This window comes from Nothobranchius furzeri, unplaced genomic scaffold, assembly GCF_043380555.1.
Source record: "Nothobranchius furzeri strain GRZ-AD unplaced genomic scaffold, NfurGRZ-RIMD1 Scf020, whole genome shotgun sequence".
NCBI lineage: Eukaryota > Metazoa > Chordata > Actinopteri > Cyprinodontiformes > Nothobranchiidae > Nothobranchius > Nothobranchius furzeri.
The window spans coordinates 3,709,975-3,737,119 of NW_027223037.1; the positions used below are offsets into that span (position 1 = coordinate 3,709,975).

At 47.2% G+C, this 27,145-nt stretch overlaps 1 protein-coding gene across 1 annotated transcript; it reads right to left on the minus strand.

Moving 5' to 3' along the window:
* Positions 1-4,343: 4,343 nt before the first annotated feature.
* pwwp2b (PWWP domain containing 2B) lies at positions 4,344-26,548 on the minus strand. The gene is made up of 3 exons (XM_015974788.3): positions 25,653-26,548; positions 19,147-20,827; positions 4,344-6,290 (listed from the first exon to the last, which is right to left on the minus strand). The coding sequence occupies exons 1-2, from the start codon at positions 25,790-25,792 to the stop codon at positions 19,147-19,149; spliced, it is 1,821 nt and encodes a 606-aa protein (XP_015830274.1). The 5' UTR covers positions 25,793-26,548; the 3' UTR covers positions 4,344-6,290.
* Between the last annotated feature and the right edge of the window lie 597 nt (positions 26,549-27,145).

Genomic DNA, 27,145 nt, shown 5'->3' on the forward strand with positions numbered 1-27,145 from the left:
CTCGTGCGCAGCAAACCTAGCGGCACCACTGAATGGGCTGCGGACATCATGCCCAGGAGTTTCATGACTAACCGGGCTCTCACGATCTTGCGGGGTTGAACACGGGAGATCACCGTGGAGAGATCTGCCGCTCTTGCAGGCGACAAACGTGCTCTCATTAGGGAGGCGTCCAACTCCACCCCGAGATACACAATCGACTGGGATGGAAGGATGGAGCTCTTTTCCCAGTTTATAGAAAACCCTAGGGTTGACAGATGCCCTGTCAACCTCCTGGTTTGCTGTGACGCCTCGTCCTTGGACCGAGCGCACAGGAGAAGATCGTCCAGGTAAAATAAGACCCTCATTCCCTCCGTGCGCAGTGGCTGCAGCGCGGTCTCCAGACATTTGGAGAAGGTGCGCGGGGCTAGCGAGTAGCCGAAAGGGAGGCGATTGAACTGATATTGAACTCCCTTGAACGAAAAACGCAGAAACTTCCGGTGGTTTGGAACTACTGGTATGTGGAAGTATGCGTCTTTCAGGTCGATTGACGTGAACCAATCCCCGGGGCGCACATATTCCAGGACTTGTCTCATCGTTAACATGCGGAAATGCATTACTGCTATGGAGCAGTTGAACAGGGACAGGTCGAGAATCGGCCTCATTCCTCCCGACTTCTTCGGTACTACGAAGTAGCGGGAGTAGAAACCCGAGAGTTCTTGTCCGCGAGGGACTCGGGAAATAGCGTCTTTGGACAGAAGTTCCCGCAGCTCCAGCTCTAGCGCCTGAGACTGTACTTGCGATGTGAACGTCGTCTCCACGATCCCGTTGAAGGGAGGTGGAGTGGCCTGAAAATGAAGTGTGTGACCGCAATGAATGGTGTCCGAAATCCATTTGCTCATGATGCAAAGGCGGCGCCACTCGTGCGCGTGTTCCGACAGCGGACGCGTGTGCGCGGTCACATGAACAACGTCTGAGGGTTGTGCATGCGCCCTTACCGCCGTCGCCCGTACTAGAGAACTGGGGGCGACCCATGGAGGGCTGCGCTCGAAAGGGCGAGTGCGAAACAGCTGGAACAGGCTGGTCCACACCGCGGAGCGTGGAGTCCGAGAGTGAAGGACGAGTGGGAGCCGGGCCTGTGCACTGGGGCGACAGAGTGCTAGCGGATGGAGCCGCGCGTGGTCGAGACAGCGACATGACATCCCGCCCCACCCAACGGCGTGGGGAGAGCGGGAAGAGTTGGGCCTGGCCGGATGCTGGGGCCAGAGCGCAAATGGAGCGCACCCTTACGGCTGGCCGTGTATTATGACTACCTGCAGGAACATGTGTGCGTGCAGCAGTGCTTGGTGTGGGGAACATGTGTGAAAACTCGGCAGAGGATTCTGCGGAGGACTGTAGGATTGTGCTCTTTGAGTGACGTTTTTTGGGTTTTATTTCAAAACCAACATCAGAACAATCAGTAACACACACATTCCCCCAAAGAGTCACTTCCGTGGCTGCTTTCGGCAAGGCTCCTGCACCTGGGACTGCCAAGACGGCGTCTGCTGGCCCCGCCGGAACCGCTGTCCGCCATCTCGCTGGTCCCGCTGATGTGGAGCCGAAGCGGGAGGCCGGCTCCGTGGAGCGGGCGGTGCAGCTGGACGTCTGAAGCTTCCGCGCCGTTCGTCCCATCCTCTGGCTGAACGGCCGGATTTCGAGGCTGACCGAGGGTGGACCAGGTCTCGCACCGTAGCCGATAGTTCGGCCGTCTTCTGAGCCCTCTCAATGACGCCCCTAAGATGGGGACCAAACAGAACATCGGTGGTGATGGGGCCATCCAGCATCTCCCTTTGCAGATGTTCCGGAATGGAGGGCAGGGCCTTCAGCCAGATCGCTCGCTGGATGAGGGTCTGCCAGGCAGCGATGCGAGCAGAACCGGTGAGCACAGCAGCACACAGATTGAGGATAGCATCAGCAGTCTTAGTTATGACGGCTTTCGACTCCTCGGGAGCTTCCAGCTCCTCCATCATCTTGGAGACGCCGAAGGCAAGAAGGGCGATGTTATTCCCTGCAGCGCCGGTCTGAAAGGCACACTGATGTGCGCGGTCGGTGAGCCGCGTCAGCAGCTGGTCATGTTTTGAAGCGGGAACAGCTCGTGGGCCAGCGAGGTGGTTCTTGGCGCCGAACAGCGAGGCCAAATCCGGTTCTAGTGGAGGAACGGACGGCCAGCCTTGGTCGGAAAACCCCTCGACCTTGGTGATGGGCGCATACGTGGAGACTGGCGCCTTGAGCTTGGCAGGCTCGGAGAAGGCGGCAGACCAGCAGCTCATAGCAGCGGGGAAGCGCGGCCAGACAGGGTCTGGACAGCGTGTCTGAGTTGCCCCGAAAATTCCCGCCAAATCATCCGCTTCAGGCAGGGCCGGTTCTGGCACAGCTAGCCCCTTGCGGGCTGCTGCCGCAGAAATGATGGCGGGCAGCTCCTGGAGCAGTGCTCTTACTGCTGGCAGGGAGGAGCGAGAAGCCACTGGGGCAGAAGGACCCGCTGAGCGAAGCTCGTCAACCTCCGTTATGTCTAGGAGGGATGCCGCCTCATCGTAGTTTTCGCTGTCGGTGACGTCATCCAGCCGGTTGAAGCCAGCCGGCTCCTGACCGGCGTCGAAGAAAACCAAAGCCTTGTCCAGCGGGTAGGAGTCAGCCACCGGAAATTCTTCGTCGGCGGTGGGAGTGAAGTACTCGACCCGGCGAATCTTCTCCGCCACGGGCAGAGCGGCACAGAACGGGCACGAGGCCTGCGGGGTCAAGGCCAGGCCAGCGTGGTGAGCCCCGAGACAGACCTCACACTTAGCGTGCAGGTCGCCGCTGGAAATGGAGCCCGTCTGGCAGGTCGGGCAGGGTCTGGCGTCGCTGGACATGGCTGGTAAGTCGTCTTCGGATAATTTTGCTCTTTTGGGATAATATTTGCTCTTTAATAAAGCTCTCAAGCTTGGCATGAAGAGAAAAAGGAGGTGAGCAGTGGGGTCACTGCGGTTATATACCACGAGGGGGCCCACTATTGGTGGGCGTACATTTAAGCTCTTCATGATTGGCTGATGTGGAGATCATCCTTCCAATAGCAGCTAGCTTAAGGGCTAAGACTAGACGAAATAGAACTTGATTCATTCTCCAACATTTCAGAAATGAACCACTGGGTTCAAATAAAATAACAAACTAGGTCAAACATTTCATTTGGTGTTATTTCTGACACCCTTCAACTGTGGCATAAATATTTGACTCTAGAGCTGCTCGGAGACATTAAACACTCATATATGAACCCGTTATGTATTTTATTATTACATTATGTGTCCTGTAGGTTTTCAGTACTTTTTTAGATTTTGTGAGTTTTTGCAAAGCGTGTTTTTCTCAGCCTGAGGCGTGGTGTTGAACGAGGAAACAGATTGTTTTACTTTGTTAAATCTTCTTAAATGTTTAAAATGTTTTGTCCTAACTTGTTGTGAATGGAGAGCTTTTGAGGGATGGCAGGTTGTGTCAATTACGTTTTTGATTAAAAAAATAAAAAGCAATTATCTGACTTCTATTTATCGATGAAAACAAATCAATATGAAATAATTGTGATGCATCGGGATATCGAATCGAATCGTTGACCCAATAATCGTAATCGAATCGAAAGACAAGTGACACACCTCTAGGATGTCTGGAAAGGGGAGGACCTAACTTTACCTGGGTGTCTTGTGGACCTAACTTTACCTGGGTGTCTTGTGTCTAATGTAATCTGGAAGTTGACCAAATGTGGGAAACAGCAGATGTTCTGCTGCTGTTTGGGTCCTGGAGTCTCCATGCCCCGGGTAGATTTTGGGAACGGGGGTACCTGTTGAGGTCAGTGAGGGAGCTGGCTCCCTGCAGGGCTCAGGCTCACCAGCCATTCCTCCCCATTCTCAGACATTTCCCTCCTCTGACATTCACATCACCACACAAACATGCACGTAGGGCCAGGGGGTGCAGCTATGGATATTAGATATTGGCAATTTTTTAGACTGTATTGTAGAAATTCAATAAACAATCTAAACTGATGCATAACATGTCAACATGTGGTATCTGAACCATAACACTGCTGCTTACTAGTGGTTGACTCTTCAATTGAACCAATAACAAAAGAAAAGAAAATACACAAATGTTTCCATGGAAATTCTTCCAAATACACTTTTGAATATTGATAAATTGCCATATCAATAATTTTCTTACATCCCTTTATAAATATTCCCTCAAATCACAGGAAATGAACCAGTTTTTATCTGGCTGTGGAGCTAAAAGGTTTTAAATCTTAATGCAATTATCTTTCATACACCTACTCCAGTTTCCTCTAATGCTAAAGTAAAAACAGCAACACATGATAAACTGAACAATCAATTTTAATCATAAAATATACATTAACATGTTCAATATGGACACAGAGCCCTCCGGTCACCAATGACGGATCCACAACTGCACAGATATTGCTTGTATATTTTATTGTATTTACAGTACATGTAAAAATAGAAAACCAAAGAGTCGCCGAGAACACAACCGACACGTGCAACAAGGGCCACGTTGGTCGTAGACGGGAAGATCCTGATGAATGACTCGTCTCAGGCGCAAAAGCAGCTCATTAAAATTAAAAAAGCCTCAGATGAGAAGATAGCTGCTCTCTCATTTAACGGGATAAAAACTAACTAAACACGGCCAACAGAGAGCCCGTTTCCTGTTTCCAGACCGGCGGAACGAAGCCGCTGGTTGGCTGGAAGTGTAATGTGCAATCTTCAGTGTTTGTGTGTAAAAGTTCTCATTTCTTACCTGATGTAGACAGGTTCCTGAACAGCCTCAGTATGAAGAAACTGGGTTTACATCCTTTAGGACTGATGAGCTAACGGCTAGTCAGAGCGTGTTGCTGCCATATTTAAACAATAAAACTTTTTGCTGCCTGCAGTTTGCTCTTGTAAATCATCAGAAAGGTGAACTAGACCCAAACAGAATTTAATGTTTCATTTACATCTTTAGGAGTTGTGAATAATTCTCCTCTTACTGGTGGTTGACAGCCATTTGAATGACCTCAGTTTGGAGAAAAAGACATTTGTTCTGATTAAACTAAGTTTAATCCAAGAGACAAGTTATAAAATGTTTCAGCTTTTTGAAAACCGCTCCAAAATGAAAACTTCGTAACCTGGTTATAGACCAGCTCCGTGGGCATTTTTAGCAGAAGTTAGCTTCACAGTTAGCGACGTTAGCTCAAATCAACTGACTGAATAAATATGACATTTGTGACAAACTGCGGTGAAAGTTTCCAGGTAGAGTTAAACGTCTTAACTGGAGCCGCCACTTTGACTCGATCCTGCAGCCAGCCAGCTGCAGCTGCAGCTCTGCAGCAGAGTTCACAGCAAGTCTCACAGCTCATGCGTCTGTCCTAAACTCATAAAGCTTTAAGTGACGATGCATAGGAGCGCTAAAACGTTCTCCACCCGAACCGGGACAGGGTTTGATGTCTCTAGTGTGTGTGTTCCCGTGAATCAGACGACTAAAAATAAACTTTTTTAAAAACTATGGAAGATTTTCTGTTTCCAAGGCAACAGACACTCGCCCACTGGGCGGAGAAGTGCACTGCTGCCTACCAAGGCTGTATGGTGGGATAGTGTTTCAGACAGTGAGTTTACAGCAGGCCACCAAGGTACAGATAAAGTGCTTTTGCTCCTCTATAATCTTTAAATAATTAAATGCAAAAACTGTTCTCGGGATATCTAAACCGCTAGAGAGAAAGGAGGAACCAACGAGATGCTCCTGGAGTGGAAAATGAAATGGAAAACAGTCAGAAGATGGTTTGAGAGAGAGTTCAGTATAAATACATCCACGGATCCTCCGGGTGTGGAAGAGGATGGAACGCTGCAGTCGTCTCTGGATGGAGTCTTTCACATTATCAAAACTAAAGGGTTCAGAGTAAGACTTTAAACTGGTGTCCAAGAGAGGGATGGAGGACAGGGGACGGGGCGACAGCAGCACAGGTGAAATCACTGGATGGTTATAAATCATTAAAGACAATAAATACATTCGGTCCATGTAGTGTTGTTATCCGGCTCTACGGAGACGATCAAATCTAAAAAATAACTAAGACCTTCTGTTTTCAGTCGATGTGTTCCTCTCATTTTGCTCCTCGCCACATTTCCTTTACCACCAAAATAAAGTGTAAAAAAAATATATAAACGGGATGTAAATGGTAACCATGGCAGCCACAAGTACTCCCTCCTAAGCCGTGATGACAAGAGTCTGAGGATTCAGAAGATGCTTGGAAATCCCTCTTCAGTCTTCAGCTTCTGGAAAAAGGGAGAAAACAGCTGAAGGTCAAACATGTGCAGAAATGATCCTCCTCAGATCAGGGCTGATCAAAGCGCTGACTCGTGGAGGAGGCTCCCACTAACTGGACTGTTTGACTCATTCTCCTGAAGGCTGCTGAACAGCTGACAGGATACCCACAATGCATCACTTCATGCAACAGTAAACATAACCTTTACATTAATGATGTTCGAGAATATCGATGTTAGCATTATCAGTCATACGGTCTAAATCATAATACTGATATGTGCCCCCCCCCCCAGATAAAAAAAGGAAAAACTACATCTATGTTTCTAACATCACACCTCTCCTGTATCATGCAAACTTAAGCTTTAAACATCATCGGTGCTAATGACAACTAGCTCAGTTTAAAGCTATTGGCCAGAGGCATAACTCCTCGGGACAGCACGTGTAACCTCAGATGAAAACGTTTTGGGATTTTCACGGCTGGAATCAATAAAATCTGATGTTTGTGACTGGCGCTGGAAAAACAGAAGCCAGCTTCCTGTCCAAGCTCTGGACAGCTGGTGATGTGTCACAAGTAGATCTGCTGAGTCAGCTACAGTGGTCTAGTGGTAGAGTGTCCACCCTGGGACTGGGAGAATCGGGGTGTAGGTTATAATTTTAGATCAGACCTGTTATTAAAAATGCGTGTAGGACACGGACATGTGGCTCAGACCTTTTGCTGCAGCTGTAAATGCTGTTTTCTGTAATAATTAAGAGCACAACACTAAATAAAATACAGTCATTCACAGTACAGCAGCTAGCTTGTTCTACGTGTTGGACTGACATATGCAGAACACTGATCTTCGCTGTCTGAAGGAGAGGATTTGGATTTTCTGTAATGATTTATGACAAAAGTCCTTAACAACATGAACCCAGTTCATATGTCTGTAGATGGTAAAGTCTAGTTACACTGAATTTCTACTATTTTAATGTCGAGGCTGCCCAATGGCTTTTAGTCAACAGGTAAAAAGGTCATGTTTAATTCGTCAGCTGAATCTCATTCTCCCCAAGATGATCCTAACCAACACTCTGTGGCGCCTTTAGCCCGTAAATAAGTTAGTTCATGATGAGAAAAAGTTTCATAAATTAATAAAATAGGTCAAATAAATTCATGGGGCAACAGCGGCACAGGAGTTATGTGCTCGCCCTGTAATCGGAAGGTTGCAGGTTCCAGCCTCGCTCAGTCTGTCGCTGCTGTTGTGTCCTTGGGCAAGACACTTACGCCCTTGCCTGGTGGTCGGAGGGACTGGTGGCTCCGGTGTACGGCAGCCTCGCCTCAGTCAGCTCCATCGTAGCTCATCCCCACCAGCGTGTGAATGACTGTGTTGTAAAGTGCCTTGGGGGGTTCTAGGACTCTAGAAGGTGCTACATCAAATACAGGCCATTTACCGTGTTAAAAAGGTTTAAACGTTTTATGATTTTGAAAACAGATCAAAGTAAGACGTCTCCGTTACAAAGAATCTTCGTTATGTCGTCTGTACGGAAAGAAACACGACAGAGTGAGCGCTCTCACCTCAGACCTCTCTTTGGTGTGCTTTTCTCTGTTCCATATATAACAGGGGTATACAAATACTATTTAAAAAGGTCCAGTCAGAAAGAATTTTTTTAGCCCAAGGTCCGAAAGATAATTATGTCCGACCTACAATAGTGTGACATGTATTTAAGTATCCTAGCAGTTTTATCAACATCTGCATTATTAATTTGCATATCAAATCAGAAATACTTCAGTGTAATTCAAATACCTATGACATTTATTGTCACTTAAAGTGTTGAACATGTAAATGATTTATTTGGAATGTTCTCTCATTTACTAAATAAAAGTAGAAAAAAGTGTCAACAAGAAAATAACACATGGCAACTGAATCTTCACAAACTACTAACTTCAGAATAAATGTAGAAAAAGCTTAATTTTTTACATTTTTCCTCTTCACGTGCGAACTAAAAAGTCTTAAAATGATTTTAAAAAATGTGACTCTGCACACATGTAATAACTGAACATATATTTAGGTTCATGTTTTCCACATTTTTACTTAGTGAGAGAAGTGAGCTCTTGCTTGTCCTGCCAACATTTTGAACCTGGGCTTGAATGGAGACAGAGCCATCCTCATGCATGTGTGGAGATGCTCACTGGTGAGCCTGGAACGATATTTGTTTTTTATAATGTTCATTGTGGAGAACGCTGCCTCACAGTTGTGGGTGGAACCAAACATGGTCAGGATGTACAGGGCTACTTTCTTTAGACTTGAGAAAGCTGTCTCAGGAACCATTTGGAGCCAGAATGAGGAAGGGTCAGTCCTGGCAGACAGTTCATTCATGGCCAAGTTTGCTTGGAGGTCAACTAACTCCATCTGAAGATCCCTGGCATTGACCCATTTAAAATGCTGTGTGGCTTCCTTTGAGAAGCTCCTGACATCTGTGATGAGGAATGGATTCTGAATGAACATGGTGAGCTGCTGGCAAATGCTGAAGCTATCAGAACGATTGCTGAAGTTAGCAATAAGCTTATCAATGAAGACAACAAACGACGAGACATCTCGCTGTCCCTGAACCTGTTCCTGCACTGCTGGGAAGTGGACACAGTCTTCCTGCAAGTCCTCCTTGAACATTTCAAGTTTTCTCTGAAAGGCACGGACAGCTGTCATTAGTTCACAAATGGAATTGTCCTTGCCCTGTAGCCTCAAGTTCAGCTCATTTAGATGTGAAGTTATATCAACCAAAAAGGCAACATTGTCCATCTGCTTCTCATTTTCTAGAAATGTAGAAAACTGTGTTGCCTTATGATGTTTTAGCTCTGCCAAAAAAGATGCTACTTCCCTCCTAATGGCCCAAAAGCGTGCTAAAACTCTGCCTTTGCTGAGCCATCTCACATTATTGTGCAGCAGAAGATCATCAGCATTGGCATCAACTTCTTTGAGGAATTCTCTAAGCATGCGATGCTGGTAGGAAGAGGACGCTCTAAGAAAGTTGATCATTTTCATCACTGAAGTCATCACCTCAGCATGCTCATCTGACAGGGAGGCACAGAGGACAGATTGATGAATAATGCAATGGTAGGTTAAGAGGTCAGGGTTGTCTTTCTTCATTCTTGTTACAGCTCCCTTTTCTCTCCCTATCATAGCAGGGGCTCCATCTGTAGTTATTGAAATCACTTTTGAAGGCTCAATTCCTCTCTTTGCCAACATCTCCATAATGGCCAGGTAGATGTCCTCTCCTGTTGTGCTGGTCTGAAGAGGAGTAATACCCAGCAGGTCTTCATAGAATGCTTCCTGCTCTGTGTAATAAAACCTCACATAAACCAACAGCTGAGCATTATCACACACATCAGTGGACTCATCCACAGCCAAACCTACACATGGTGCCTTCTGTATGGCTTCATCTAGCTGGGCTACAACATCCTGAGTCAGTATTTCACTTTTCTTTGTAGCAGATGATGCTGATATGGGGATTTGCTTTATTTTTTCACAAACTTCTTGTTTTTCTTTTCCTTCAAACAGTGTTTCAGCAACTGCTGTCATACACTCTTTGACAACCTCTCCATCAGTAAATGGTTTTTTGTGCTGACCCAAAATCCAAGAAACTCTGAGGGAACTCTCATGGGCTCGTTGCTGAGCAGTGAACGTGTGGCTCAGGATCCTGGTGGACTGTTCATATTGGGCTTTGAGACTACGTATTTTCTCTGATCTTACTTCTGATCTGAGGGGATATGTTTCTTCAAAACATTTGTGTTTTGTCTCATAATGGCGTTTCACATTGCCACTTTTAATAAGTGCCACTGTTTCTGAACATATGAGACAAACAGGTTTTGTGCCACCAGTGGGAAGAACAAAGAGAAATGACTCTGTCCATTCTGGATTAAATGCTCTATTTTCACTGTCCACTTTCCGTTTTTTAGAGGCTGCCATTTCTGCTTTTTCTACTTCTCTCCGTCTCATCCGCCTGAATCTCTCCTTGTCGCTGCTCTCCTGTTCTTTGCCTGAATGTCTCCTTCTTTCCACTGCTCTCCGCCTGAATCTCTCGTTTTCTCTGTTCGAATTTCTGCTCTTCGCTGCTCTCCTTCTCTCCGGCGTCTGAACCGTTTATTTTCGCTACGTATCGCCTGTATTTTCTGGCAGGAATGCAACATGTTATTGGCTTGTTGGTGTCACGTGGTCTGGCTAAACTCGCGCACAATTGGCCTGTGGGTGTTCGTGGATGCTAGAATACTACCGTAAAGAATGCAATAGCTGCACCGGCCAGAAGCGGTTATAAAATTAGGCGAACTTTATTTTGGCATTAGGCTCGGGTCCACACCAGACAGCATTTCGGTCCGGATCCGGACCCAGGTCCGCCTATTAGTGATCTCTGGTATATAACATCACAAATAATAAATAAACACACGTTTTAAAATTCTGCACCTTGAACCTTCATCTTTGTAACCATTGATGGGTTTAAGTTACTAGTTTGTAACGTCCAGAAATGGTCAGTTTTCACCTACATATTTACCTACACGATGTCCGGTCACCTACAGACCTAGTTCCACTACCGGAGTGGAGTTTCTATCCTGTCTTCTAAAGCCCAGAAGATTCTGCCATCCTTGTTGACATTTCAGGGGAACAAAATGTCAGCCGATGTTCCCAAACAAAGCCTTCTTTTGATAAGACCGCAGGATTGCACACTCGTGAAAGATGAACTTTCACAACTCATATGTTAAATAATCATTAAATAATACGGTTGAATGGACAAATGTTATACGAATACTAATAATGATGTTTGAATAATCTGTGCCAAATTCAATGAAGTTGAAATTAATTTTAATATTACAATGAAACATTTTGATGTTATGATCAGTAATGTTTGGTTTAACAAGTGAATCATTATCTACACTCAGACACAATGTTCAGTAGAGATAAATTACAGTTAACGTCATGCACATAAGGATTCTTTATCCACAGAACTAGAGCATCTTTTATATCTGGAAAAGACGTGTGTTCTGAGGTTTGTTAGTTAACACCTCTTAACCTCTTTTGTCCTGACTGGCCATGTAATCATAACATGAGAATATTAAAACAGAATCACTTGCAGTTAGTTTTTGAGCATAACTCCGGACTGTCCACCGGGGGAAAACTCTCGAACCATCGCGTCTCTTGACAAGCTGTCAAAACCTGCTACACGCTACAGCTGGCACAACAAACAGTTCCTTCAGCTATTCAGAAACAGCTGTTCTAGATGCAAACGATTTCAATTGGGGCTAAAAACGCTATTTTCTCATCTGCTCTGCCTTACGCCCTGGATCACACACGTACTTCTATTAAAATGAAAACTAGTAATGGGTGTTTCGACCACGCCAGTCACGTACTTTGAGATTTATCAGTTTGTAAAAGTTCGTAATTAGTATGACTACAAAGCAGACATCGGTACAACGCATATATGACGTCACCATAATCTCCTCCTCCCTAGTGTAGCTGCTACTCACCACAGGACCAGATTTATGGCGGTGGTGGTTTCCTCCTGAGGGAAGGATTTGAAGTTTACTGAACTTACGGCCATTTTCCCTGTTTTTCTCCGTGTCTGCTTCGATGTCGTCACATGCACAGAAGTAGTCCTGGACTTATTTTCACACAAAACCTAAAATAGCATTTCCCCCATTCTACTATAAGCACTTTCTTTGTATCAAAATGCATCTTTACAATTCACAGACATCATATGAGAAATTCATGGTTCACTTCGTCTTCGTCTTCTTCGTCTTCGTCTTCCTCCGCTTATCCGGGTCCGGGTCGCGGGGGCAGCATCCCAATTAGGGAGCTCCAGGCCGTCCTCTCCCCGGCCTTGTCCACCAGCTCCTCCGGCAGGACCCCAAGGCGTTCCCGGACCAGATTGGAGATGTAACCTCTCCAACGTGTCCTGGGTCGACCCGGGGGCCTTCTGCCGGTAGGACATGCCCGAAACACCTCCCCGGGGAGGCGTCCAGGAGGCATCCTGACCAGATGCCCAAACCACCTCAACTGGCTCCTTTCGATCCGGAGGAGCAGCGGTTCTACTCCGAGTCCCTCCCGAATGTCCGAGCTCCTCACCCTATCTCTAAGGCTGAGCCCGGCCACCCTACGGAGGAAACTCATTTCGGCCGCTTGTATCCGCGATCTCGTTCTTTCGGTCATTACCCAAAGCTCATGACCATAGGTGAGGATTGGGACGTAGATCGACCGGTAAATCGAGAGCCTGGCTTTCTGGCTCAGCTCCCTCTTCCCCACGACAGATCGGCTCAGCGTCCGCATCACTGCAGACGCCGAACCAATCCGCCTGTCGATCTCCCGATCCCTCCTACCCTCACTCGTGAACAAGACCCCGAGATACTTAAACTCCTCCACTTGAGGTAGGACCTCTCCCCCGACCCGGAGGTGGCAAGCCACCCTTTTCCGGTCGAGAACCATGGTCTCAGATTTGGAGGTGCTGATCCTCATCCCAGCCGCTTCACATTCGGCCGCGAACCTACCCAGCAAGAGCTGAAGGTCAGAGCTGGATGAAGCTAGGAGGACCACATCATCCGCAAAAAGCAGAGACGAGATTCTCCTGCCACCAAACTCGACACACTCCACACCACGGCTGCGTCTAGAAATTCTGTCCATAAAAGTGATGAACAGAACCAGTGACAAAGGGCAGCCCTGGCGGAGTCCAACCCTCACTGGGAACAGGTCCGACTTACTACCGGCTATGCGGACCAAACTCACGCTCCTCTGGTAAAGGGACTGAATGGCCCTTAACAGAAAGCCACCCACCCCATACTCCTGGAGCGTCCCCCACAGGGTGTCCCTGGGGACACGGTCATAAGCCTTCTCCAAATCCACAAAGCACATGTGGATTGGTTGGGCAAACTCCCATGCCCCCTCCATCACCCTTGCAAGGGTATAGAGCTGGTCCACAGTTCCACGGCCAGGACGAAAACCACATTGCTCCTCCTCTATCTGAGATTCAACTATCGATCGGACCCTCCTCTCCAGTACCTTGGCGTAGACCTTTCCAGGGAGGCTGAGGAGTGTGATCCCCCTATAGTTGGAACACACCCTCAGGTCACCCTTCTTAAAGATGGGGACCACCACCCCGGTCTGCCACTCCCTAGGAACTGCCCCCGATGACCACGCAATGTTGTAGAGACGTGTCAACCATGACAGCCCTACAACATCCATAGCCTTGAGATACCCAGGACGAACCTCATCCGCCCCCGGGGCTCCGCCGCTGTGTAGTTGTTTGACTACCTCAGCAACTTCTGCCCCCGAGATCGGACAGTCCATCCCCAGGCCTCCCAGCTCTGGTTCCTCCTCGGAATGCGCATTGGTGGGATTGAGGAGCTCCTCAAAGTATTCCTTCCACCGTCCAACTATAGCCTCAGTTGACGTCAGCAGCTCCCCATCCCCACTGTAAACAGTGTGAGCGAGTTGCTGCCTTCCTCTCCTGAGGCGCCGGACAGTTTGCCAGAACCTCTTTGGAGCCGATCGATAATCTTTCTCCATGGCCTCACCAAACTCCTCCCACGCCCGAGATTTTGCCTCGGCAACTGCCACTGCTGCACCCCGCTTGGCTATCCGGTACCTGTCTGCTGCCTCCGGAGACCCACAGACCAGCCACGCCCTGTAGGCCTCCTTCTTCAGCCTGACGGCTCCCCGAACCTCTGGTGTCCACCAGCGGGTACGGGGGTTGCCACCACGACTGGCACCGGCCACCTTACGACCACAGCTAGCAACAGCCGCCTCGACAATCGCAGAGTGGAACAAGGCCCACTCGGACTCAATGTCCCCCGCTGCTCTCGGGACGTGGTCAAAGCTCTGCCGGAGGTGGGAGTTGAAGACCGTCTTGACAGGTTCTTCTGCCAGGCGTTCCCAGCAGACCCTCACTATGCGTTTGGGTCTGCCAGGTCTACGCGGCATGTTCCCCTGCCATCTGATCCAACTCACCACCAGGTGGTGATCAGTTGACAGCTCCGCCCCTCTCTTCACTCGGGTGTCCAAAACATACGGCCGCAGGTCAGATGATACGACTACAAAATCTATCATCGACCTGTGACCTAGGCTGCCCTGGTACCAAGTGTACCGGTGGGCATCCTTATGTTCGAACATGGTGTTCGTTATGGCCAAACTGCGGCTTGCACAGAAGTCCAATAACAAAACACCGCTCGAGTTCAGATTAGGTGGGCCGTTCCTCCCAATCACACCCCTCCAGGTCAAGCTGTCATTGCCCACGTGAGCATTGAAGTCCCCCAGCAGGACAATGGAGTCCCCTGATGGAGCACTATCTAGCACTCGTCCCAGGGACTCCAAAAAGGGTGGGTACTCTGAACTGATATTTGGCCCATAAGCACAAACAACAGTCAGGACCCGTTCCCCGACCCGAAGGCGCAAGGAAGCTACCCTCTTGTCCCCCGGGGTAAACCCCAACACACAGGCAGAGAGTCTCGGGGCTAACAAAAGGCCAACCCCAGCCCTCCGCCTCTCACCCGGAGCAACTCCAGCAAAGTAGAGTGTCCAACCCCTCTCCAGAACTCGGGTTCCAGAGCCAATGCAATGTGTCGAGGTGAGTCCGACTATATCTAGCCGGTACCGCTCAACCTCTGCCACAAGCTCCGGCTCCTTCCCCGCCAGCGAGGTGACGTTCCATGTCCCAAAAACTAGTTTTCTTGTCCGGGGATTGGACCGCCAAGGCTCCCGCCTTGGTCTGCCACCCGATTCACATTGCACCGGACCCTTCATGTTCCTCCTGCGGGTGGTGGGTCCACAGTTGGACGAGCCCATGTATCCGGTTCGGGCTGGGCCCGGCCGGGCCCCATGGGCGAAAGCCCGGCCACCAGGCGCTCGCTCACGGGCCCCAACCCCAGGCCTGGCTCCAGGGTGGGACCCCGGTAACCCTCCGGGCCGGGTACTCCGACTCTTCGTTTTAACCGCCATGAAAGATCCTTGGTTCACAACAAGCGGAATTAGAAAATAAGAGTTTTAGCCACATTGGTCCGGAAGTAGATGGGCGGGACTTAGGCTCTATATAACATCACAAGCAGCAAACAGAGGCTGGCGGGAGTGAAGCAGACAGAACTGAGACAGGATATTCACAACGGCTGAAGGAGAGTACAACGCTACAGCACTGCTTATTTGGTACGTAGGGTCCTGTTTAATGGCATAACAAGTGTTGCTTTGTGACGATGGCCTCTGGAACGGGAGCGTCCTACCGCTTTAGTTTGGCTGACCCGTTTACATGTAGGATGTAAATCGGACTGTTACAGCATTATCTGGGTGCTTCAGCTCGATTAGAACCTGTGCATGGGTTTGGGTTAGGGCAATGCTTCTGTTTTCTGATGTGCATGTAAACACACAGAGTAAGATGTGAGTTAGTCAGTGATGTATTTTTCTGTTTCCGTATATTGCTCTTCGGGTAATAGAACATTTATGATGATGTTCAGTTAAGAAAAACAAGCCATGGGTGAAGATTCCCATTTTTGTGGTTTGCTAGCTGGCTAGCTACACATAGCTACATGCTGTTAGGAGAGGACAGCAGATCCTCTCAGGGGAAATTCCTACTTATTCACAAGTTGTACCAAATAAAACAAAAATATCTGAAAAACTAAACCTCAGATCTGTCGTATGTCCTTTTGAGAGAGGAGGTGAAGCTGAAGAGTTTGATGTATAATGTGTGTATGTTATAGTTGGGTCATTAAAGGAGTAAAAACTGAAGGAGACATTTACCGATACAGTGATCCCTCGCTACTTCGCGGTTTGTTTATCGCGGATTTTTTTTGGAGCCTTAATCAAGGGAAATTCGCCGATTCGCGGTATTTTTCTATGCGAAATGTCAAGAAATTCCTGTTTACCGTAAATCCTCTAATACAGGCCGGTATTCAATTAATGGCCGGGTCTCCAATTTTGGCCGGTGTCAGAGTCAGCGGAGGTAAATAATGGCCGGTCTCTTATTGTGGCTGGGTGGAATGTGGTAACAAACACGTATGAGCGTCCCAGCGGCAGGGTTATAGTCCCCAAATCAACCAGCAGGAGGCAGTAGAGGTTTACGCAGACCTTTATTAGGCTTTTTCTTCAACGTTTTGTAACGCTACAGACACGATCCTCTATCACGCTCCTACCACACAGAGTCACGGTGTCAGTTAACCATGCTAATTCAACCCCTCCACAGAACACACACCACCTTCCCTGTGGCTTACATAACACTCACACAACACGCTAATCAGCACATAGGAACTAGCAGAACGATAGGAAACACATATAACACAATACCCAGAATGCACCTGGCTTACAACCCCAGCCAGGTCATTACACTATCAAGTTCAAAGAGAACGTGCTGATTATGCTGCAGAACACTCTGGAGAGCAGCAGTAGGGGTTGTATGAACTAGTCGACTTCACTATAGTGACTTTTTATGCCTGTCGTCGACTAGTCGCTGTCACGTGATAATGACCGGCAAGATGCAGCCCTCGGAAAAGACAGCAGCCTGCTGGCAGCAGGTGACAAGCTCCTGCGCTGGGGGGGGGGGGGGGGGGGGGGGGGCAACGCGCTGTGCCAGACCGTAGGTACTGACACGCGATCGTTCATGTCGGTTCATTTCCTTTAATGTTTTATGTCTTTTATTTGCGCCTGATGTGTATCGCTGCTGTGGAGCGGGGCGCATCAACTTGTCCTCCGACGCACAGATCACTGATGCGGCCGGCAAGCAGGGAGCACTCCGCTGTTTTCGCGGTCGGTAGATCTGCCTCCTGAGCACGGTCACAGTAACAATCAGGTGTCGCCACCTCAAAAACTAATTTAACACGCGATCGATCATGTCAGTTCATTTCCTTTAATGTTTTCTGTCTTTTATTTGCGCCTGATGCGTTTTGCTGCATGCTGTGGAGCGGGGCGCTGCGCGCATCACCTTGTCCTCCAACGCACTGATCACTGATACGGCCGCCAAACAGCGAGCGCTCTGCTGTTTTTGCGGTCGGTAGATCTTTTAGAACTGCAGTTCAAAGGTAACTCATAAGGTGAATATATATGAACCCAGGTAGCAGTTTTTCTTTAGGATTGAGAGGAGATGCAGGAAGATAATAAACAGACAGGACAGAAAAATAGTCAAATAAAAACAAGTTAGTTTTTGTACCTGCTGGTTGCAACAAATAGACACCATTGAAGGTCATCAGAAGTGAGGAACAGAAAATGAAATAATTATTTTAATGTTTAGAGCAGCAGGAACTCCGAGAGGCTGCAGGCGCATCAGTGAGTTTTCGGCCGCTGAGTAGGGGGAGGGGGGAGAGGGCTGAAGCAGAAACTACCGTTGTTAAAAGAAAAGTGTTTAACTTTGAAAATGTGGGCGCAATTTTAATTGTCAAAGACTCCAGCGAACCATTAGTTCATTTTGCTCGATTAGAAATTGAGGCCTGCCTCTAATACTGGCCCTCCTTCCAATAAAGGCCTGGAGCTTGATTAGCTTGAGTCAAATACAGGCCCGGGCCTGTATTAGAGGATTTACGGTATTTTCATCAATTTCATCATAAAATGCACTTTTTGTAATAAAACTATAAAAAACCAAGTAAAAAAAAATTTTTTTCTTGATTTTTACCCACAAAAACAGAATGTGATCATACGATAATTCAATATAGTACTGTATGTTAGACTGGTCGGCTGGATTCGGGAGTTGAGCTTGTAGGGAGCGTGGTTTCACAGACGCGGAAGTGATAGTGTCGGTGAAACGCCGGCTCACGATTAATCTAGGAAACCCCCGAGCGTTCGAGCGTCAACGAAGTGACACGGAAATGCCGGGCTTTCCAGAAGTAAGTAAGATAACTTACTATGAGCTGACAGTTCGTTGGATTGATCGGTAGGTTGGAAACTATGATCGTGAATCTGAAGAAACGATGACTGAGTGGTGAGCTGGAAAGGCGACTTCCGTTTATAGCCGCGGTTTGTGACATAGGTGCGACGTGGAGGGAATCCCCGCGAGGGGCATGCTGGGAGTCCCTACTTCGCGGATTTTCACCTATCACGGCCAGGTCTGGAACACATCTACCGCGATAAACGAGGGATCACTCTATTACATTTTAATGCTAACATTAGCTGATATTAATGTTAGACCAATAACATTGGACATCTCTACTTCATTTGTGTGTTCTTTTTTCATTTTCTAACCTTATTTTTGTAAACCCAGAGGTCAGGGGTCAAAATGACTTTAGATAATTGGAATCTGATTTTGATGTCTGGAGAGATGTTGGACAGATATTTTCATGTCCAGTATTGAAGCGTCCAAAACCATCCGGGTCAGAACTTTTATTATTCCAGATAAACTTATGATACGCTGATTCATGATAAAATCTCTGGGTTCAAACATTCAGCCTTCGCGGTGTTTATCCCGTTTGTGTGGGGAGACGAGCCAAGCCCCGCCCCTTAAAGATGGAATTTAAGTTACTTGACATAAACCTAAATATTAAAGTGTCTGTGGGACATTTGAGATGTGCAACTTTGACTCTTTTTGTGAAATGTTTACAGCTGTGATTACGTGGCGTGTCATCTGTTCTGAGTCAGACAGGTGAGAGCACACCTGAACGAGCTTAAGGACACTCAGCCGAGTTGACTCCAGATAAACCGAATCATTCTTGTCCTTCCAGCCTGAGGAGCCAAGACCGAAGTGTGTTACTGCCGTTTTCGCTCTCTAGCGTTCAAACGTTCCCGGCGCTTTGTCATATGGAATTCTGGTTATTTACAAATGTAAACATCACCCAGTAACCTGCTCTTGGGATTTCTGCGTAAAGGTTCTATGTGATGTTTTGAGATGGCAGCAACACACTTTGGTCCTGGCTGATTCAGACTAGCTGTTGGTGTGAACAGGACGCACCTATGTGTCGCAGTGGGACAGCAGCGACGTGATCTCTGGACCCACGTGCCCCACAGCCTTGGCTGCCTCCATGATGGCTCTCCGGTACATCCCTTTCTTTTTGCGGTTGAAGCGGGACCTGAAGAGCTCCCTGAAGGGCGACAGTTTGGCGACAGAGAGCTGGGAGGTGGTAGGAGATCCGAACCATGCCACCTTTGCCTGCGGCCACTCGGCCTCGCAGGTGTTGGTCCCCTGTTTACGTGTGCCGCTGATGCTGAGGACGCGAGCTGGCCACCAGGGGAAGCCGTGGATCTTCCCCCACACAATGTCCCCCACGGCCACGGCGTGACCCTCCTCTGTTACACACTTGGTCATGCTGCGGGTGTGGAGTCGGACAGTCAAAGGTGGCACCGTCTTACAGTCGTCCCTAGAATTTACAGAGGACGAGGTGACAGAGAGGTCTTCTCCCGGAGCCAGGTCACACAGCTCCGGCGAGGTACCCTCAGAGCTGAAGGACTTGGACTCGTCTAAACTGTCACTGCTGCAGACGGACAGACTAGAAGAATCTGCTTTGCGCTTCCGAAAGTTGATGAGAAGGGTGAGGTCGCTGTGATTACGATCCGCCTCCTCTCCAGAACTCCCAGACCACAACTCCAAGGAGTTTTTCCCTTCTCCAGAGTCTTCCGAGTGGGGGAGGCCGAGTATCCTGGGGCTTTGTCTCCTGGTGCCTTCAACCAGTTCGGCGTCGTACTCAACCATGGTCTCCTCACTCTCACTCTGGGGTGGTCTCAACCGGATCTTTGGACGGGGCGGGTCCTGACCCACCGTTGCAAAGGGTCTGGTTAGTTTTAGTTTTGGAATAGAAACTGTGAGACCAGACCTGGTGGCATCCAGGATGTGCCGCTGTTCCTTGGAGGCATCAGCGGACCCTTTTCCGTTCTGCTTCGGGCAGAACGGTTTGACTGAACCGTGAACCCGGGAGGGGATCTTCATGACCTCCCCCTTTCCCTGTGGAGTGCTGTAGGAGATCTTTATGACAGGGCTGTGAGGGATGACGTCCCCCGCAGCATATTTCTCCCCTTCAGCTTCACCCCGCTTGTCCTTCCTGGGACGTTTACTGTCCAGGCTGGTGGCATTTTCACGTCTTTTGGGGTCCTTTGCTGCAACAACCTCTTCTTTCCTCTGCACCTTTGCGGGAGAATCCCGGTACTCGCCGTCCTCGTCGCTCTGGACACCATTTTCTTTTGTAGATGTTTTGCTGGTGCCGTCTTTGCTGTCTTCATCACTGTTTAGTGTGTTCTTGCACTTCTCACACAGAACCTGCCGTGGCCGCAGACGGATGGTGCTGATTGTCATTCGACCCTGTTCTCGTGTTCGCCTTTTCTTTCGCTTGATTGGCCGCGGAGGGGGCTGAGGAACCCACTGGCTGTAGGTATGGCGGACCCACAAGGGCTGAGGAAAGGGAGCTCCTTCAAAATAAGGAGGATAAGGAGTTTGTCCGGCTGGCACTGGTGTGGAGAGGGGGCAGTGAGGAGTGCTGCTTTCAGGGAGCGAGTTTTCATCCTTTGGTCTGTGTGATGCCTGGCTCGGGGATTTGGAAACCAGCTCTTCACTCATGATCTCTGGGATTTCACAAGCTGTTTTAGGCATCAGGCAGTTCTCCAGCTTTGTTGTGAAATCTGGTAGACAGAAGAGCCCGGTCCTGAGAGAGAGAAGGGAGAATAGAAGAGACGATACGTCAGTGATTTTATCTTCGTTTCATCGAGAAACAGCCAAGAAGCCAAAACAGTCTAAACTAAAGCCTTTGTGACAAAGGTGGAGTAATCACCTGTTACTCACATGTTGACCTTACCTAATCCATTCATCACACATTCAAGTATAAACACCATACAACTGTGTTTTCTAGACCAATTAATGGATTAAAGCTCTCATTCACACGTTAGGTCAGTAAATCTGCTGTGGTGTCGTCTGAATCAACTCATTTACTGCAAATGACGACTCAAGTCGTTGTTTGCATGTTTTTACTGTGTGGGCATTGGAACGAGCCCCAGCACTGTGAGAACAAACATCTCAGCTCTAAAGCCGCATACATCACATGTCATGTGATCAAGAAGCAGAACATCCATGTGTTAGGAGATCATTTTGGGCCGCTGCTGTAAAAAAAAGTGAAGCGTGAACCGGAAAAGCTTCTGCTGATAACAATTCAACAACGGATTGTGAAAGAACGGATAACGCTCGAAACGCACGGATTCTTCCTGATGCAAGAGGTGAGTCTCCGCTTTGTTTTGGTTGTTTTGGCATCAACATCATCCTAGCGCGCAACGTTCTATGACTCTTAAAAAAAAACAGTCAAAACGGCGAGAAACGCTGGCAGCGAATGAGTTAATGCTAAGAAGTCTGTTTCTGTAGAGAAAGGTCTGGAGCTCCAGTTTCAGCATGTAGACATTAGACCGGAGGTTTCAGGTATCTCGAAGGATTTGGGATACGGGCAGCGGTACTGTGAGAAGGATTCTGGGACTTCCAGGCGCATCTCTTGGGAGTAGATTGGCATAAACTCTAGGGCTGTCGCGGTTGAGGAATTCCCCCTGCGGTGATTCAGGGTGGCTTAATATTGCGGTGTGCAATATTATTGCAGCCCTTTTTTATTGCAGTACTATCTAAACATAATGTTTACACATTTAAAAAAGGTTAAAAATTGCCGTGCCTTCTTTAATAACACTTTACTGAATGCAGATCAAAGGGCAGTAACAACACAGATCGCAGTAACGCTTGTTTCTCCGACAGTCGGAGTCCGACTGAACTTAAAAACAACAAAATTCAGGAGAAGGTTAAACTTTTAAATGCAAATTTGGCTGCAGCATCTAACAAATAAGAAACAAGTCCCCATTTTGTTTAGTTGTTTAAAATCAAGCATAAAAAATTACATGTACCGGGCGCGCGCGCGCCGGGGGGCGGGCGCACTATCATTTCACTTTCACACACACGAATGACGGTGATTTATAGCTCGGTCACGTCCTTGTTACCTACAAGGAAAACCAGCATGTTAACTACGGTTTGAGAGAGGATCTGAGAGGGGTGGCAACATTTGCAGCAACACTGAAAACCCTCTCGGATGGTGCGCTCGTTGCACTAACGCACACGTACTTGCGTGCGACTCTGGCGAGCAAAGGGAATCTCTCCCGGTTGTTGCTCCACCGTGTCACGGGGGTTTTCTTTAGGGTGGATGCATTCCTCCTGCAGGTAGCGAGTGAGCTCCAGCTCGGCTCAAACTCTCTTTGGGACGGCTGCAGAAGCAGTGCTTGTCCGGGACTTCAGCAGGTCTCCGAGCATTTATTTATTTATTTTTGCCGCTGGTGGCAGCTCTGTCTCGGCCAAGGACCCTGGCTGCGCAGCAGCTGACGTACTGAAAACCAAAGTGCTCCCACAGGAGCGAAGCAACGTTTCGTTTTGATACCAGTACAGCCATCCTTCTCAACATGCATCATTGAGTTGAACCAAGTTCAGTAATCGCGGTGGCGCATGATGCAGCGCGGTGGGCTTCTTCATATTGCGATATTTCATTTTTGCGGTTACCGCGACAGCCCTAATAAACTCCTTGCCTGGCCCTTCTTCCTAGCCATCGTACCCATACTTTCCTAACCTTGAAATGGCGGTGACGCCTCATCAACAAATAAAGTAGAGGCATTTCTTCCATTTCCAGCTCTTCTCTACTTTGTTTATTTTCTGACATGCAGACAGGGGGCTGCCATCTTGGGGCCATGTGAGCAGAGATCGCATTTTGATTGGCCACTACAATATTTCAGCTCAGCCAGCAGCTCACGTGGTGCGCACACGATGAGTTCTTACCCCCCGTGAGGGAAAACATCAAACCGGTCAGATATTCACCTCAGCGTCTCGTGAGGCAGAAAACAGTGAAAATCAGGCGCACACAGAGATGTATCTGCTGAGCTAACAGTCATTTGAGGCCGTTTGCTCAGCAGACACCTCTGTGTGCAGCAGGCTTTAGGTTTCACCTTTCCAGTACCTATAATGCAGCTTTAAATCTCATTCCTGAGTTTCAGTCTAGGTCACACCTTCCTGCATCTAATCAACACGACTCCCTTTCAGTAGAGGCCAACGACTCATCGGGGGTAGAGAGGAGGGGTACTCAAGAGCAGTTTCTGCTCATTACACAAGTAGAAAATTAATGCATCAAATAGAAATTTATAGATTTTAGTCTACTAAAATAAGAAAAAAACTAAAACAAATTGGATGACTAAATGGTGACTGAAAAAGAATTTAGTGAGAAGAACTAAATAAAAATTTATTTTCTCAACGGACAGACACTGACAAGAAATTCAAGCAGCAAACATGCAGGGTTTTCACACCGTTCCAAACTTTCAAGCTTTTCCAGCATCTAAAAGGTGATTCACACCTGCAGGAGTCCTCTAAATGACACATCAGATGTTTAATGATTTTAATAACTGCATTAGACTTGAATGATTTTAACATCCCACACAGGAAAGTCTTCATTCTACATGTCTTTACTAGATCCATAACAGCACCGGTTTTGTCCTAATTAATCCTTAATACAGCGATACGAAGCCAGGAACTCTGAGCTGAATCTCCACTTCCTGAAGTCTATGAAAGCAGAGGACTCAAAACCACGACCAAATTAAAGCAGGTAAAATCTGAACATGTTCATGTTTGATGCACCAGTTAGATGCAACTGGAACACCTATGAAGCCTGACAGAAGTTACTGCTATCTGGAAATAAACAAACAAAATTCATCTGCAACAAACATGACATCAGGGTGACGCCAAGTGGCAGGCACACCTGAACAGGTGAAGTATGGCCTGTAGAACAGGAAGCCGACTAGCTTAAAAGATTTTGTTCAATGATAAAACCAGTGGAGAATCAGAAGGCCAAAATAAAATTGGTCAGACAATATTACATAAACTAGACTGCTTTTAATCACTAAATACTGTCACCTGTTTCCTTACAGGTGACAATCTGCTTCTGCTTCGGGCTTCAGAAGTAGAGCAGCATCATTACCTTCTTGGGTCATTTTATAATCCCCTTTTCATATTCTGGGATCAATGAGCGTGTCCCATAAGGTCAAATTGCCAAGAAGTCTTTGTAAAGAGGCGGGCAGGCTGCAGGAAGATGGCTGAGCTGGAGGCGGCAGACAAAGAGGCTACAGGTTGCTACATCTGACTGAACAAAAACAACCATGAATCACTTGAGACTCAGACATGTAGCCAGGAGATTTCTGTTTGTTTTTGCATCCACAAATACTCCTGTGTGGTGAGATTATTAATTAGTTCACATTTGGGGAGCCCATTTTTCTTCCCTAGAGAAGGAGCTGGCAGGGATCTGTGAACAAAGGTCTCTTGGTGACGTTTGCTACTCTTACCTTTCTGCTTTCCCCTTAAAGCTGCCAAATATCAGCATTCACCGTGACTGACAGACAAACAGGGCTGCCAGTTTAACAGAACAGTCAGTGGGCTCTGAGCACAACAAAAGGCCTCACAATATGACAGACCATGATTTAGTGACACCGCTGCCCTTTCATGCTGTGTACAGTAACTAAATGGTGGAGATTAGTGTGAATGATGGGACTACACTGTGATGTAGACAAAGCAGAGAGAAACAAAGAAAGGAAATGAATGTCCCTGAGCCAAAATGGAAGAGGTCAAATTTAGTTTTTCTGAAGGCCTGAAATCCAGGTTCATTTTATTTCAAAGCACTAGAAGGCCTCCCTTTCCATCTGGGTGAGTTCTCCTCCGGGCAGCCGGGGCTCTTACATAAAGCTGGCTAGTTTGATTCTGCTCATCTATAAATAGTGTAAGCTAGTAGCTTTTAAGGTGCACAACTCCAGGAAGAAAGAAGGCATGTGACACACATTAAGAGGGGCAGAAACACTGGGATGAGCTTTTCATCTGAATATGGTTTTGATGGCTATGAGCGTACAGGCCTTTAGTGTCAGTGTCAGCAAAGGTCATCACTTAGTAAAGTTCAGTTCAAGTAAAATAATCACATCAGTGATTCATTAAACAGCAGTAACATATAAACCACCACCACCTTCAGTAAAACAGCGTTTTAAATCATCCTCAACAGGCCCTCGGATTATTGGAAAACATCAAAGCAGAAACAAAACCGTTTTGGTTGATAAGCACACTAAAGAAAGCCAGATTCTAGTGTTTATTTTGAGTTGAGACCTCTTTCCATGTATTAGACTGGACCTGTTAAAGCTAACAATAAGCTACAGATGAAAGCAGGACGAGTAGCTGCAGGACAGCTTTAACAGCCTCCTCAGGCTGGGCCCTCGGTGGCACACAGCTTCACTAAACACCTAAATCATGTTTAACTTTCTTTTTTACTTTAAAAACAATGTTACGAGCTGGTGGGTAGCTAGCAGGCTAGCCGACAGCTAGCCACATTACCTTTTTCCTGTTGAAGGCCTGGGAAGCTAACAGGCTACATTAGCCTTTAGCACAGCAAGGAAACTTAATATCTGCCTAAAAGGTAAAATATCGACACTCACTTTTTGTTTGAATCGAGTAAAACTCCCGTGAAGTTCTTCTCTCGGTAGGTCAGCGTCACTACCAGCGTGTCGTTAACTATATGATCGATAGTGACAGGTATCCGAAAGCCGGCCCGCAGCTCCTCAGCTACAGCCTCCATGTTTCCAGCGATGACTCGTCCGGCTCTGCGGTACTCGCTCCCGGCTAAAGGAGCCACGGTCGCGTCGGCCAAAGATCCGTGTCCCTTCGCTGTGTGTCGGAGAAGGAGGCTACGGCAGGGCAGAAAATGACGCCATCACTCCCACCGAGTCGTTACTACGGTCCTGCCACTGCTGACATCACGATCAGTGAGCTGCGGGAGCGGGACGCGGCCTTCCCTTCCCCATCAGCGGCACCAGAACCACCCAGCCCGTCTAGAGAAACGAGCTTTTATTTCAGCTGGAGGCCAGAAAACAGGATCTTTGTTTCCACAACAACTCTGGATGCAGTTCTTCATCAAGTTTAAGTCTTTATTTAGGAGTAACGTCATTTATCTTTTTAAAAACATTTCATTGAGTGTATTAAATCGGTTTATTAATAACATTTCAGTTCTCAACAACTAAGTCAAATTAAAGTGTTTGACACATTTTTATGGGGTAGAAAACCTCATGTAAAAATAATAGACCTTCCGTTTATAGACCTACCGTTTTCCACATGTTTGCATTTAAAACTGATCAGATCATTTTTACTGGAGTGTTTTTTATTTACAAATAGGAAACCGTTTTTTGGGCCGCTGTATATCACATGAAACTGACTGATCTTTGAGAAGCTCTTTGAGATTTGTCTTCCTAAGATAAGTGCTATGTAAGTAACTATCCTTGTTTATTATAAATGGCCACACAACCCCATAATAAAGTCCTAAAATGGAAAGATTGATTGACTCCACCCACTCAGCCAGGACATGAACATGAGCTGTGTGTTCATTAGGCTTCATAAAAAAATATTTCTGGCATTTAGCTGTCTACGTTTAAACTGGAACGTTAGCCGTAGCGAGCACAGGGAGCCTTAGGGCTGGTGTCCTGACTATCTGTGCTATACTTGCTTTTTAAAGAGCAAGTAACGTCTAAATTAACTTTTTTTTTTTGCTGATGAACTGTCTAAATGAGTGTCTAGTGTTTTAAATGTGTGCATTCTTTATTTTAGCATTTTGGTGCATTTTCTTTAACAATTAAATATTCTGCCTAAATACCACAGTATAGCGCCACCTTCAGCTTAAAACATAGAATTTGACTCATTTTGAATAAATTTTAGCCAATGGCTAAAGAGTAAGATACTACGTAAACCAGTAGAGTATTACGTAGCAGCTCTGTGTCAAAGTTATAAAAGCAACGAGCGTCTCGGCCACGCCTTGTGGCGAGTTGGGAGTTCGATTTGCAAGCGAGTGTAGGAGGTTAGCGGTAGTTCAGCCTTAGCATATAGCATTAGCATATCCTAGTCTTTAGCATAGCTTTTAGTGTTATAAATACTTATTTAG